The following is a 15523-nucleotide window of genomic DNA, read 5'->3' as shown; positions in this document are numbered from 1 at the left end:
TGCTATGTCATTGTGCACGGAGGGCAACCTGCGTGCATTTAACAGTTTACCTCGTTTGGGGTGGAAATGAAAAATGAAGTCATAAATTAAAGAAAAACACAGCGTGGATTTTTCCCTTCTTCTCAAGGCACCCGTGGAAGAACAAAGAACCAGTGTTTCCCCGGGACTGCTTAATCAAATCCTAATGGCTTTTATGCGTGGACATTTGCCCACAGGTCCCCCTCGTCCCCAGAGAGGGCTGCAGGGCATACTGGCTATGTTTGGGGCTTGTATTGCCAACCTCCAGACAGGGGTCAGCAAACTGTCATCCAGGGGCCACATCCGGCCCACCTCCTGTTTTTGTGACATGGTTGGGGGAAAAAAAAAAATCAAACGATTTCCAACATATGAGAATGATATGGACTTCAGATTGCAGGGTCCAGAAATGGAGCGGTATTGGCACATGGCCTGGCCCATTCATTTCTGGGTTGTCTGGGGCCCCTTCTGCCCTGCCCTGGCCCAGTTGACAAGTTTCAATATACTGCATGGGGGCAGAGCCCAGTAGTACTCTCTAGCTCTTTATGGAAAAGGTTGGCTGAATCTGCTCTAGGAGGTAAGGGAGGCCAAAGAAAACAGCTTTGAGTTTCTCAGAATTGATGGTTGTTGGGCTTCAAGGCCCCTTCAAGGAGGTAGAACACAGCCTCTGTCCAAGACCAGAACGACCACACCTTATCATCGGCCCATCCATCTCATTGTAATGCCCCTCCCCAACCTTGAGCAACCTGGCCTACTCCTTCCTGCCTCTGCTAGGAAAGGGATGTGGCCCACTCCTCACTGCACCCAATTAGGGCCCTCATATGCCCCCAGTTAACCAGCAAGTGTATCGGAAGACCCCATTTTTCACCAGTCAGCAGGTGCATCCTGAGACCTCTCCTCTCCCTGGGCTATAAAATTAGACGTGACCATGCACCCAGGGTCGGCTCTCCCTAATTATCATGAAATCAGCCTGCTGTGTCAACTGTATCTCTTACCTCATTTGACTTGCCTTTTCTTCACCTTGCTTTGAATTTGGAAAATTCTTTTTCCACCCACATGTGCAGACCACGACAATGGTTTACCCTCAGAGTTTCCATGGGGTTCAAAATGACAAGTCACAGGAGAACTGCATGAGGAGGGGTCGATTCTCCTGGAGACCTTCTGGAAGAAATGGGCTGCTTGTGAAGATGGCTTTCGTTGTTTTACTGACCTCAGGTTGGCTTCCAAGCAGAGGGATCTGAGTTGCCCCCCTACTGGCCAGCCCTCCCTGTCTGCCTGGCTTTCTTGTTAGAGAATCCCCGAAGCCCATCTTGAGGTCTGGAAACTTCTCATCAGCTCCCTTGGTGGCTCAAGAATAATGTCTCCCCCCCTACCATTTCCTCCCAAGGGGCAAGCGCTTTTTGTCATAACTTATGCGCAAATCTAGTTGACGATCACCAAAAGCTTCAGAAATTTACAACAAACATCTTTTGGTTGGTTTAAGCATATTACATGTTGTAGTAACTCGGTGAATTCTCAAGACCAACTCAGAGAGTGAGATCCTCTTCTCACCCTCTTTCTACAGATGAAGAAATAGAGGCACAGAAAGGGTAGGCTTCTTGCTTAAGGTCACACAGCAAGGTAGCATCAGGATCGAAACCCAGGCTGTCTGCTTCAGGGGTTTCCTGCTGTCCAGCCTTCTGCCCCTACCTGGGGCAGTGGCGGGGAGTGTTGAAGCGGGGGATGGATGGATTCTTTAGCAGATCCAGTGAGAGGATCTGCTTTCCTTGTTCCAACCTGTGCCCCAACCATGACACTCCACAGGAAAACGCCCTCCTATATGAGAAGGAAGCACCTGTTCCTTCAGTCATTCATCCCTCCATCTCCGCCTCTCCCTCCAACAAATAATTATCTAGCAGGTGACCATGTGTTAAACTCTGTGTGAGGGGCTGCGTGAATGAGGCTGTTTTGTGAACAAGAAGAATGAATCTTTTTCCTTGCAAAAGCAGTCCTTGGTCTCCTCAACACTCTTGGGTTTTTGAGACACTCACTTTGTTCCCCCTCTTTTATGTATTTGAAGGGCTACCTCTTGTCAGTCTGGGACCGTAAACCTTCGTCCTTTCTGCCTCAAGCGGATCGTTTCATTAACAATAACCCAGTTTATAAAAGGTTTGGGAAAGGCCCCTGTGCCTTTCTCCCCTTTGGCACCCCTAGGGTGAGCTCCCCACTCAGCTCGGGGACCAGGAATAAAGGGTCTTACCTTTATTCTTCTTGTTGAGGAAGAAGTCAGTGGAAGTTGAAAAATATCACCAAGCCTGACGTTGGTAGAGCTTGGACGCTCTCTTCTGTGAGTGGCTTCATGTCAGCGTTTTCCATGCCTGTCCTGTTTTCTTAAGGATTTTCTGGGAAGAATTTTCAGCATTATTTATGTCTCTCTGGGCATGGATGTGCCTTGGAGCTGGGGAAGGCACATGGGCCCCCGTGACATCGGGCAAGGGATCCGCTCTGCCAGAAGCCTGGTCTCTCTCTTGCTTCCCCACCTGTTTCTCCTCTGTGCCTTTTCCTTGGTCAGACTGCCAACATTTGCTGCTCGTTTCTGATGCACCTTCACTTTCTCTCCTCAGTCATGCGGAGGAACCCCTTCGGCGTGGACATCTGCTGTCGGAAGGGGTCTCGAAGCCCCCTGCAGGAACTCTACAACCCGACCCAGGTAAGCCCTGGAAACTTCCTTGCTTCTCGGCTCTGTCTCCATGTGTCAATTTTGGGAAAGCTTGAGTGGGGGTGTGTGTGTGGGGGGGGGGGGTTGGAAAACTCCAGAATTCTGTTCTTTGGGAATTTGACACTTTGTTCCAGTGCCTGGCATTTAACCTTCAGTGGTTGCTTTCTTGGTCACCTTTTCTCTATAAACTGCTTCTAAAACTTTAGCAAGAGGTGGAGCAGCTTGGGGTCGTGCTGGCCTGAGCTTTCTGACCTGCCCAGGTTTTGGATCCCTGAGAGCCACAGGGTTACAGATGCAACTTCCAGGACTTGGAAATTGCAGAGCCTACCAGGCCGGGCAGGCTCCCCTTGGCACCCCTAAAGAAGGCTCACATGGGGGTGAGCTCCCCACCCAGTTCCCACATGTGATCGTCAGAGCCCAGCGATGCTCCCGAGAGTTCCACCTCACTGTGCCAGTGTGACAGGACCTCCTTGTGTGGGGAGACTTTTTGCTAAGTGGCTATCATGTAAGTGGGAGTTGATTATGCAAAGAGGGCCTCTTGGAGCAAAACAAGCTCCAACCAAGGCAAGATGTCCTCCTTGGAAATCCAGGAGCAAAGGGAGAAGGCCTGGTTGCCATGGTGATGGCCTCATTGGTGTGTGTGGGTCTTTCTATGGGAACGTGAATTAATTTACGATGCCCAGAACTGGTGGATGCACACCTAGCGGCCCATGAGCTGTCCTTTGATAGCTGTTGAGAAAGGGGAAAAAAATGCACTGCTTTGTCTCTGATCTCTGAGCTGTATTTTGTATCAAAGTCTTAATTTAGGATTTCTGTGGACTAAGGTGCTTAGAGGAAGAAACTGCTTGGTCCTTCAAAAGTGCTGAATTCCCTGAAGTCTTGCAAAGGGATGAGCGTGACAACTTTCTGACTCAACAGCTCTTCCCCTGTCTCTCACCCACACTCCCTTCTGGAAAAATGGACTCCCGACTTGGTGCAAAATGGGTGGCCTGACCTCGTTAATTCACTCCCCTGCCAGCCCCACCAGCCCCACCACGTGGGATGAGGCCTGATTAGCCAGGTTATTACAAACTCAGATTGCCCGAGGCCTCCTTTCCTGGGCTTTCCGGTGACTCAGCAGGGAATTTGTGTTTAGGTTCCCAAATAATCTGAGTTATGAGAGGCCAGTCTCCCAGCTTGTTCACACACACTGGTCCTAGGGAGGTGGCAAAACCAGCTTCTGCGGAGAGGATTTCTAGCAGCCGTGTTGAAAACACCACAGGCCGCTGAGATGCACACCACCCCCCGTCTTTGAGGTGACCTCCTCTGTTCTCCCTCAAAACAGAACTGCTGAAGCGCTCCTGCTTTCCTGAGGAAATTTTATGGGCAGCCTATGGTGTCATGGGAAGAGCTATTTCTGAAGTAGATGCTCCTCCAGACAGGAAGTCTGTGGACTGTGTCTGCCGTGGTCACGGTTGTGTCCCCAACCCTGGCCTGTGGTGGGTGCCCCCGACATCTGTGATTGAAAGAATGAAAGTCCAGCTCCAACGGGTTGTGCAGCCTTGAATACATGATGAGTCCTCTTCAGGGGTCAGCTTTTCCATCTCTCTAGAATGTTGGGAGGACGAAATGATTCTTGTGTGTCAGGGGCTAAGTAAACAGGGTTCGTCATTATCATGCATGGTCATGAGAATAGCTTCAGTACTGGAAGCTTTGACTTTAGGGTCAGACCTGGGTTCAAAGCCTGGTTTCCTCATTGACCAGCTTTCCTGAGTGTGGGCAAGACACTTAACCTCTGAGATGCCTCCCTCCTTTATGATAGGGTGCTAACAATTCCGTGAGAAGAGGGGCCTTGCTCTGTGCCTCCTATGGAATCTGTTTGTTCTCAGATTCATTCATTCGTTCATTTCTTCATCTGCTATTATGAGTTCCCACTACATGCAGCACAGTGCCAGGCACTGGGCACCAAAGCGGGGGCAGGGGTTGTGTAGTGAGCCTTCCGTGTCTGGGTTTCCTTGTTAAGCCAGAGTTGACTGGAGTGGGTCGCCTGGCGAGGGAGACCATGCCTGGTCCCCTTGTCAACCAGTCGCAGGAGAGAGAAGCTTCCCGGGTAGAGGTCGTCTCTTTGATTGGTGGTCTTGGGTGAGATGGCCATTTGGCAGGAGCCCAGGCTCTGGGAGGGGAGACGGGGCTGGCGAGGCGGCTCTGGAGCCGTTTGTGAGGGTGTAGCTGCGTGAGTCACCACCCTCATCCACAATGTCGTGGGCAAGATGTCTGGCCCCACTTGCTGGTAACCAGGAAAATGTCTCTGCAGGAAGATCACCCCGTTTCCTCAGGATGTTGTCCCGGGATGTTTTTTTCTTAGGCTGGTTTCCTTTACAAGCTGCAGTTATGTTCGCTTCCCACGCACGTTCCATCAGGGGCGCTTCTCGGAGACACCGTCTTGGTGATCTTCCGGGCTGCCGTGGGCCGGGGCGTTCAGAGCAGAGAAGGCCATCCCGTTGAGTTGAGGAGTTGGGGTTTAGTGTCCACAAGACAGTTACAAACATCGCACCCGAGAGGGCCGTGTTGTGGGGTCTTGCATTCCCGACCAGCCACGCTGTGGAAGCCGCTAAGCCTGGATGGATGTTATCACTGGGGCAGATGGCAAACCCCGTAATTGCTAGAAACCAAACTACTCCCGGAGATGCCGTTTCCCCGTTTTATGCTGACTGGTTATTTGGGTTTGATAGATGATGGTGAAAACAGGGGCTATTTATTTTAGATGACAAGAAACCAGCATGATGGCAAGTAGGTACCGTCTTAGTTACCATGCACGGGTCCTGGATGCCGCGTCCTATCTAGATGCTTGTAAATATCTCGTGGACTGCTTATGTCAAGCCCCGAGCTGTGTTTTACAGCCCCATTTTATGTATGGGAGAACTGAGGCCAAGGAGCTACAGCCACACAGCTGGTAAGAAGTGGAGTAAGGATTCAAACCCAGGACAAACTGCAGATCCATTTATTGTCTTGCTGTGTTCACGGTCACCAGCAGGGTTCTCTTGGCAGGGATTACCCCTTCCAAAAAAAGAAAAATCACACCTAGATTTTCATTGGACAAAAGCTTAAAAGCTCCCTGAGGAAAATTGGCTATAATCTGATTTTAGTGTCCAAGGTTTTCTTATTTTAGTGCCTTGCAAACCCTTTAACCATTAAAACAACAATTGGCGAACAAAGAGTTTGGAGTTGATATTCTTAGAAAAACTGTACTCTGATGTCTTATAATTTTCCTCGTTCTCTGCTGTCTCCCTGGCCCCAAAATAAAACGTAATTGCTGATCAGATCAGCTCGCGTCAAGTCACCGAAAGTTCAGGAGTTGCCAACTGCATATTTGTGGGCCAAGCACATCTGCGGCCTGCCCGGCTCAGCTCAGACTGCAGGGCAGCGCTGCACTGTCAGCCATTAATAGGGCATAATTGCCCCTAAGATGCCAGCGAGGGTGGGACAGCTTGTCCCGCCTCACCCACCTCCCGGTCCTCTCGTGGGTTCCCTGAAGTCTTCCCAGCATCACTCATGTGGTTCAGCCCAGCCCGGCCTGCTTCTTTCTTTAGCGTTTATACTTGCTCTGTGATTACCGTGTTCCAAGAAGACAGAGGCTCAGCCCAGAGGCAGCCCAGGAGCTCCGAAGTGCTGAGTCTAGGAGGCCTCCCCGCATGCACCTTGGTCTGAGGGCCTTCCTAGGGGCCTCTGAGGGCCAGTCCATATTTCATTATTATAATAAGAAAATGGGACCCTTGTCGGTGCAGTTCAAGGTGTTCAAATACACTGGCTTCTCCATAGGTAGGCGCCGGGAGGGAAGGATGGAGAGAAGCCAGGTGGTCAGGCAAGAAGGAAGGGGGGAGAAAGGAAGGAAGTTACTGTGGATGGAATGTATAATACACGGCAGTGACGCCTTGGGGTGTTTTCCACGCACCTCTTGTGGAATCTTCACAGTCATCCTAGGAGGAAGGCATCTGATAAGCCCATTTTTCACATAAGTTAACGGGGGCTTGGGAGGGCTGGGCAGCTTGCCAGGGTCACACAAGCTTCTGAATGGTGGTTCCGGATTGGTCTGACCTGGCGAGGTAGGAGGAGGGGAGCCTGTCCCTTTTATCTTTTCCGGGTGGGAGACATGCTTCCTTGAGGTTCTCTTTCATAGCGACTCAAGCTGAGATCTGGGATGTGCTCAGGATATTGTAAAATTCCCAAAGGCAGGGGCCATGGCTTGTGGAATGGTATGGAATGCAGGGTAGATGTCCAGCAGACAATTGCAGATTTTTTTTTTTTTTTTTTTCCCTCGCTGAACCTGATGTTTGGAGAGGGCTTCGTCTCCTGGGCTGGCGCCAGGCTAAGCAGGAGTCACAGCTTGGTGACATTTGGAAGTCAGGGGTCTCTGATTCAGTTTCACATTGAGAAAAGCTTGACCTCTCCAAGGGAGGGTGCGGAACTCTTCTAGCTCCAACCTCAATAGTTTTCTGAGCCGGGCTTGCCAAGGTTTGTTTCTTCTGCAGATGTTTATAGAATAAACAGGGGAAAAGGACACGAGGAAGAGAGGCACGTGGGTAACAGAACACAGTAAGCGCTGTGGGATTGGAAGCATTTCGAAAGGTTATAGGAGGATCCAGAAATGAGCAGTTAATTAACCCTTTGAGGTATAGGGCATGATGGGTGGCTTCCTGGAGGAGGTGGCATTTGACCCAGGCCTCTGAAGACACAGCGGGCTTCACCTGACAGAGAAGAGGGAATAGCATCACAGAGGGCAGGAACAGCAGGAGCGAGGCCCAAAGCTGGCACAGAGGCAAGAAGGGCAGGTTGGCACCAGCTGGAGGAGGCATGTTCACCCTTCTAGAGGGTTTAGTCTTCACCCGCTGGCGGGGTTGGTGGCCCTAAGGAACCCACTGGAGATGGTGTGCAACTTACCCACCAGCTTCTGCTTCTTACTCAGCCACTGGTTAACAGTGGGGCTTCTCTAAGGAGGTCTTCCCCCTCTTGGCCGAAGCCTCCTCATCTGTAAAATGAAGAGGTTGGACGTGGAGTTCCCGTTGTGGCTCAGTGGGTTAAGAACCTGACCAGTATCCATGAGGATGTGAGTTCATTTCTTGGTCTCACTCAGTGGGTTAAGGATCCGGTGTTGCCGCAAGCTGCCATGTAGATCGCAGATTGGGTTTGGATCCTGCATGGCTGTGGCTGTGGTTGCAGTTCCAGTTTGACCCCTAGCCTGGGAACCTCCATGTGCTGCAAGTGCCGCCCTACAAAAAAATTAAAATAAAATAATAATAATAATAATAATAAAGAGGTTGGACTAGATCCATGCTTCCCAACACCTCCTGCACTCAGGGTCTTTGAAAAAATGACCGGGGCCCAGGCCTCACACTAGAGATTCTGATTTTATTTGTCTGGGGGTGTCAATAGTTTTCAAAGTTCCCCAGGTGATTCTGAGGGCCAGCCAGGGCTCGGAAGCCCTGGGTTGGAGATTCTGTAAGAGCCCCTCCAGTTTTCACATCATTGATTCTTTGATTCTCGCATAACCCATCATCTATGACATGAAAAGCAACACAAAGCGTGTGTGCTAAGATCGCTCACTACCTTCTCTAAGGTCTGTCTCTGGGACAGCCCGTGCTAATTTTTCAGCCTCATCCACTAGGGCGCTGAGACCGTGGGTTGTGGGTTGATGCCCTGAACGTTGGAGACGCACTTTGTGTGGACAAACCCAAGAGGCAGAGCCCTTGGGCAGAGTGTTGGGTGGAAACCTGTGGACACGACATTTGAGGACACACAAGCCACTTGGCTCTTGATGCCGTGAGCAGGAGAACCCAGACTTGTTCCAGGCCAGGCATCGGGTGGGTGCATCTGAAGGATCAGCTTCAGTGTCACAAATGAGCATGGAAGGGAGAAGGGGCTCTCTGCCTTTAGGATGGTTCTTCGGGAAGAATGATGCTGAATGGCCGTATCTACTGGGGAAGGCAAGATAGAGCAGACATTGTCCAGCCCCCAGCTCTGGTCAATTAATCCCTTCATTACCAACCACCTGGTAAATGGAGAGTCCATCTAATGATCTTGCCTCGACCCAACAGCTGTCTACCAGCCGAAGAGGGATTAATTGATTTAGTTGTGGACTGGCTTCTTATGCAAAGATATTACTTACTGTCAGCCTAGCAGAACGGCAGCTGGCCGGCAAAGATGAAATATTACATCAGCTTGCTCTTACACACAGCACTTGGGAGAATGCTTCATTATTAATTGCAAATTACAATAGATGAGCAGAGCTTGCAGAAACCAGGGATGGTGTGGCACCTTTTATTTCTGTGGCCAGTGGCTCCATTATTCTTGAAAGAGAAGGTGCCCTGGTCAGATTTCTCATCAAGCAGGGACAGGTGGGGAAGCTGGAGTCAGACACAGTTCAGGTCGGAGGAGATGACTGGAGGCTGGAGGGGTCCCAGCCCAGGTCTATGAGCGGGGGCAGTTACCTAACCTCTCCAAGCCTTGATTTCCTCATCTGTAAAGTGGGAGTGTGCTGCCAGTCTTGCAGGTTTGTGAGATTCAGAATCATAGATTAAAAAGCACCAAGAAGGAGTTTCCCGCTATCATGCCAATGGAATCAATGGCATCTCTGCAGCAGGTTCCATCTCTGGCCTGGCACAGTGGATTAAAGGATCTGGCAATGCCGCAGCTGCGGCATAGGTTGCGATTGCGGCTCAGATCTGATTCCTGGCCTGGGAACCCTGTATGCCTCAGGGAGGCCAAAAAGAAAAAATCACCCAGGATGTGTCCAAGGCAGAGTGAGTGATAATCAGTAGCCATCAGTGATCTAGGACTTTTCTTAGGGGGTCTGGGGCCATGCTATGTCCCTGTGACACAGACTTAGACATTTGGCAGATGTGCGCTTGGAATTTTGTTGAATAATAATAAGATAGATGATCTCCTCTTGCCCGGAAGCTACTAGCCATTCGTCTTGAGCACTACCTAAAAGTTTTGATTTATATTATGTGTCTGGTTGACGCGGTTATGGGGAAGTTTGCTGACTTATAAGGCCATGGGCGCCCTGTGTGTGTGTGTCCCTCTGTGCCCTCAGCCCACATCCTGGAAAATGGGCAGGTAGAGAGAGCTGTTAGCTTTTAAAGGTCTCCCATGGCTGTGTTTGTCCTACCCCTGTCCCTGGCTAAGAGCCGCAGTGATAGTCGTTAAATAAGACTGTCTCTGAGCCGTGTTAATGTGATGCCATTGGTTTCATCGATTGGTCCACCTTCCACTCAGGCTGTTTTTATAGGCAGTTCTGTTTCTGGAAGCCTAATTTGACCCAATATATTCAAATCTGGATAGCTCAGTGCTCTAATGGGGCTTCTCTGTGTCAGGCTGTGTGGATATAATCTGGCATATTTCAGCGAGAGGAGGGCATTCAAGTGACAAAACGACCTCGGCAATTACCAAATGGTAACACAGCTGTAAAATCTGCCATTTTCGGAAAGTTATTTCCTAAATTACCCTCAATTATAAGAGGCCTCTACATAATTTGATTTTTCTGTAAATTATACAAGTCAAGGAGCTTCTCAGCCAACTGGACTTTAACCTTGTTGGAATGGCGAGAGCTGAGACAAAGCCCTGGCTTGTTCTCAAATGCTCTGTAGGAAGGACATGGGGGTGGAGTGGGCTGGGGTGGGGGTGGGTGTCCACCTCCCCCCTGGCCCCCATCCTGCCTCCCTCTTGATGGTGAAGTGGGCCTGCAGGTTTCCACGCTGCCTCCAGCATTAATTACTGTGAACTCTGTGGGCAAACAGCTGAACCTTTTCAAGCACTGAAGACCTTGCTTGTAAAGTGGAAATAAAATACCAACCGTTCAGTTATTAGGGATTAAATTAGGATACATATATAGAGAGAGAGAGTGCGTGCGCAAGGTCCAGGCACATGGCAAGCTGCTCGGTCAATGCTATTTTTAAAAAACCTTATATTAACACAGATGAAAACTCTTCTGGGAAGCTCACCTAGATTTTCTAACCCCCTTCAAACTCGGGTTCAGTGTCCTTCTAGAATGGTGCTGCCTACTCACAATATAATGTGATTCGCCTATGTTATTTGAAATTTTCTAGTAGCAGGAGTTGCCATTGTGGTGCAGCGAAAACAAATCCGACTAGGTCCACAAGGACGCGGGTTCGATCCCCGGCCTCACTCAGTGGGTCGGGGATCCATCATTGCCGTGAGCTGTGGTGTGGGTCGCAGATGAAGCTTGGATCCCATGTTGCTGTGACTGTGGTGTAGGCCAGTAGGTGTAGCTCCGATTTGACCCCTAGCCTGGGAACTTCCACATGCTGTGGGTAGGGCCCTAAAAAGACACAAATAAGTAAATAAATAAGAGAAAGAAATGTTCTAGTAGCCACATTTTAAAAAGTAGGAAGAAGAACAGGTGGAATTCATTTTAATAATATATTTTATTTAAACCCAGGATAACCAAAATATGATCATTGCTACATGTAATCAGTAAAAACATTAAGATATTTTACACACTGGTTTCTATACTGAGTCTTTGAACTCTCGTGTGTAGTGGACACAGCATCTAGGTTTGGGCTGGCAACATGTCACATGCTTTGTGGCCGCGTGTGGTTGGCGAGCGCCATACTGGAGAGTGCCGGTCTGTGAAATGCTGCCTTCTCTTCACCCCCATGCCCACATTCACCTCATCTGTGACACCTACCTTGTGTGTTTGAAATGATTTCTCTAGGCTTTGAGGCTCTCAAGGGCAGGAGCTGTGTCATTCAGCCTGGTGCCCTGTGGCTACTATAGGCAGCCATAGAAAAGGAGATCAGGAGCTCCTGTTGTGGCGCAGCAGAAATGAATCCGACTAGGAACCACGAGGTTGCGGGTTCGATCCCTGGCCTCCCTCGGTGGGGATCTGGCGTCGCTGTGGGCTGTGGTGTAAGTTGCAGATGTGGCTCAGATCTGGCGTTGCTGTGGCTCTGGCGTAGGCCGGTGGCTGCAGCTCCGATTAGACCCCTAGCCTGGGAGCTTCCATGTGCTCCCAAAGAGGACAAAAGACACACACACACGCGATCAGTAGATGCTTGGCAGTGAGTGAATCGTCTGTTGCAGTGCCTTGAGCAAGTCCAGTGTGTGGAGATCATGCTGAGGAGGTGACCAGGGCTTGGTGCCACCTGGGGGCCCCAAGGCAGCCACCCAGCCAGGTGGGAGGTTTGCTAAAGCCCAGGGAGGTCCTTGGTCTGGAGAGGACCTGTTCACCCCAGGCTGATGCCTGATGTTTCCAGGAAGAACATCCTTCCCAAAGTGGACGGGCGAGGACTGCGGACAAGGCGGACCCTTGGAAAGGTACTGGTCGTGGACTCCTCCGCTCAGGCTGCGTTTGCTTTCAGAGCGAGGTTTACTGCTGTGCGCACATGCAGCATCGTAACTCACACTCTGAAGCTTTTTCACAAACATGGAAAATCTGTGTATTTCCTTGAAGTTCCTCCTCTGAGCGTGCGGCTGTTCCAGATGCAGCTGGAAGGAGGCAGCACCACCAGATACCAGGAGAGTCTGAGGGGGGGTCGGTTTATTCCATTGTCCTTCTGAAACTTGCCCTTGATGTAGGGTACCCCGTCTAGAATCAGCTGCCAGTCAGCGCCCCACATGCCCATGGTGGGAACCCAGTGTCTGGCCAGCTTGGGGTCGTGCAGGGCCGGGAACCAGCCTGGCATTGGGGCGGCCACCTCAGCATCTCAACTTCGGGTTTTTTTAAGATTCTTTCTTGAGACTGACCTATGCCAGTGTGAGAAGGGTGGAGAAAATAGGTTCAGGGAATTGGATCCTCGCAGGAACTGGAGAAAGGGAGCCACAGACTGGAAAAGGGAGTGTGTGTGTGGAGGTGGGGGGAGAGCTGCGTGAGCCAGACCCCAGCCTCCCTCCACACACCGTCCACATCCAGCCCAGCTCCCGCCCCCGGCTCCTTCCCCGCTTCTCCCATGGCACCAGCAGGAACCCGGTAAGACTGCATTGGGTGGAATGGAACTGCGATTCCTTCACACCGTCTTTCCTCCCCTCACTTATAAACCTTCCGCGTCCATCTCCTACAGCTGCGGTAGCAGAGGACCGCAAACTGGGCCGCCTCACCAACAGAGAGGTATCGTCTCCCAGTTCCGGAAGCTCAAAGTCTGAGACGAAGCTGTTGGTGGCGTTGTTCCCTCCAAGAGCCCAGAGAAGACTCTGGCTCTGCCCCTTTCCTAGCTCCTGCCAGGTGTCTGCTGTCTTTGGCTTTCCTTGCTCATGGAAGCATCCCTTCGTCTCTGCCTTTGTTTCCACATGCTCTTCTCTGTGTGTGTGTGTGTATGTGTGCCTGTGTCCAAATTGCTCTTTTTTTTTTTTACAAGGACTCCAAATGTATTGGATCTCTGCCCACCTGCTCTAGTAAGACTTCGTCTTGAATAATTACACGTACAGTGACCAGCTTTCCAAATAAGGTCGTATCCTGCAGGGTTAGGACTTCAACATAGAGATTTGGGCAGGTGGGAGGAGTCACACTGTGCAAGATGTGGCACCTGCTGGGTGCATTGTACTGTGCTATTGATGCCAGGGCATTTAGGACAAGAAGGTCCTTGCCCCTCTATCAGTTCACACTTCCATGGGCGAGTCAGGCCACTAAGCTGGCCGTGACAAAATGAAGTTCTGTTTGAGTTCAGCGCATGATACTGGAGGAGCGTGGCAATGGACCATTGGGTTAGATGAGGTGTGTAACCGGGGCATGTGTGCACCTGGGGATGCGAGCACACCCGTGTGCCCATGTGGGGGCATGCCCTTTGTTACCCGATTGAGCAAAGGCACAGGAGAGGTGACACACAGAGGAGTGCCTGGTTCCACCCTCCCCCGTGCAAACCGTATCCAAGGGGAGAGGACGCACTCTCAAGGGGCTGGAGCCCTGTTCCTCTTGGGTGGGGACCCTCAACTGTGCCCCTTGGGTTAGGACCAGCAGCCCAGGGATGTGTGAAAAATGCTTGGACTGTAGCTCCTGACTTCTAGAAAAGTCTGCCACTCCAGCGTCTCCAGCTGATATTCTGCTGTTCAACAGCTACATGACCGCGCCAGGGGGACACTGCCAGGTTGGCCCTTCCCCAGCCTTGGCAGGTGCAGGGCCGCTCTGGAAGGAAGCTGGCCTTTCTGGAACATGCCACGGGGGTGGGATGCCCAGGCAGACTCTGCTGCTGCCTAAAATGGCCTTTTGCAATGTTTGCCTCTCTTTGTCTTAAATCAGGGGTTGAAAGCCACACCGTGGCCAGCAGATAGCTCTGGCAGTCGTCTGGACTGGAGAAATTGCTCGGGCTGTCTGTTCCATCTCTAGCATGTTCCCTGAGGGACACCCGCAGATATGTCTGCGGCTGTAATGCTGTCTCGCCAGTGCTGGGCTTGGCTGCTGAGCACTCGGCAAGCTCAATGCCTGCTTGGATAAAGGCCTCACATCCCATCCCGTGTTTGGGGGAAAGTTTTGAGAGAAAGCAGAATGTCTGAGGACCTAGCAGGGGTCAGGAGCTCAAGTCTTAGAACCAGCTGGAATCCCAGGACCACTCCTGTCAGCTGTGTGACTCGGGGGAGCTTCTTACCTTCTCTGTGCCTTAGTTTCTTCACCTGTAAAATGAGGACCATACATCCTAGCACCTACCTCACAGGGTTCTTAGGAGGATTAAATGAATCCGTGAAGTGAGGCCAACGTGAGTCTTGGCCGTTTGTTATTTGCTGTTACTGTTATTCGGGCATGAAAACCAGAAAGGAGGAAGTGATCCATGGGGCAAATGAGCAAGTTGCAGTTCAGATCACTTGGAAGGCAGGGCTCCCTGTAGCCGGTTCCTCTTCCACCTGTTAAGAGGGAACTCCGTCTTCCAGAGCAGGGGGCTCTCAGTTTGGGCTGCACTTCAGAATCAAAAAGGACATTTAAACAACACACACTTTGCAACCCACTAAATAGGAATTTCTGTGGCATCAGGACTTTTCGAAAAGCTCCCAGGTGATTCCAGTGTGCCGCCCCGTTTGAGAACCACTTGCTGTGGGTTTTTTCCCACTCAAAGACGGAGTCCAGCAGCCTTGGCAGCCGGGAGCCTGTTAGAAATGCAGAACCTTGGCCCCGACCCCAGTCTGCTGAATAGCAACCTGCATTGTAACAGGGTAACAGGGTCCCAGGTGGTCTGCACCAGCGTTAACTGGAGGGGGGCTCCCGGGAGAACAGCCCGCTCCCTGGGGGCTCCTCTAGTAGACGGCAACCGTCTGTGCTAAATAACAAAAGACAAGTGGTACGGAGTCTGCATGGATATCAGAGACAGGGACCAAGAAGGGAGGCTTACCTTTCCTGGAGTCTGGCACACTGTTGCTTTCTGAAAACCTAGAAAGCAGATGCCGTGTTGATGCTACATGGAGCGCTTGTTAGTGGCAGGGCGCTGGTGGCCTGTGGTGGGCTAGACAGATGCGCAGCCTCTCAGGTCCAGTGCGTGCGCTAATCACCACGGGCTCAACTTGGGGAGAAAGAAATCTGGTTTGAATGGGGACCCTGGAAGCAAAAGCCCTACACTGCCTTTAAAAGGCAGCCGTGTCGTTCCTGGGTGCTGAGTCCCTGGGGTGAAGGGGATTTGTAGGGTGAGCAGCTGAGCTGGACTCCTTTGGGTGACGGTGGTCTGAGTTTGTTCTCTTCCTGGTTTGGGCTGTACCTGACCTCACTTTGTTAGGAAAGAGGAAAGGAGGAGCCCAAGATAGGCCCTCCGTGTTCCTCCGGGCTCACTCCAGGCTTTACCTCCAAAGGACATTTTTAGGTGTCATCCTCCACCCCCCCCCCATGCCCCCATTGCCTCC

At 51.1% G+C, this 15523-nt stretch overlaps 1 protein-coding gene across 2 annotated transcripts in view; it reads left to right on the top strand.

Moving 5' to 3' along the window:
* The window catches only part of CHST11 (carbohydrate sulfotransferase 11), a 275589-nt gene that overhangs the window by 124367 nt on the left and 135699 nt on the right, over positions 1-15523 (top strand). For both annotated transcript variants that reach the window (XM_047788129.1, XM_047788128.1), the window contains exon 2: positions 2619-2704. In XM_047788129.1, the coding sequence (XP_047644085.1) occupies positions 2619-2704 (86 nt within the window). The remainder of the gene's footprint in view (positions 1-2618; positions 2705-15523) is intronic.

This window comes from Phacochoerus africanus, chromosome 7 (assembly GCF_016906955.1).
Source record: "Phacochoerus africanus isolate WHEZ1 chromosome 7, ROS_Pafr_v1, whole genome shotgun sequence".
Taxonomy (NCBI): Eukaryota; Metazoa; Chordata; class Mammalia; order Artiodactyla; family Suidae; genus Phacochoerus; species Phacochoerus africanus.
Note: the sequence above shows the minus strand (reverse complement) of the source record. Positions and strands in the feature narration are given on the sequence as shown.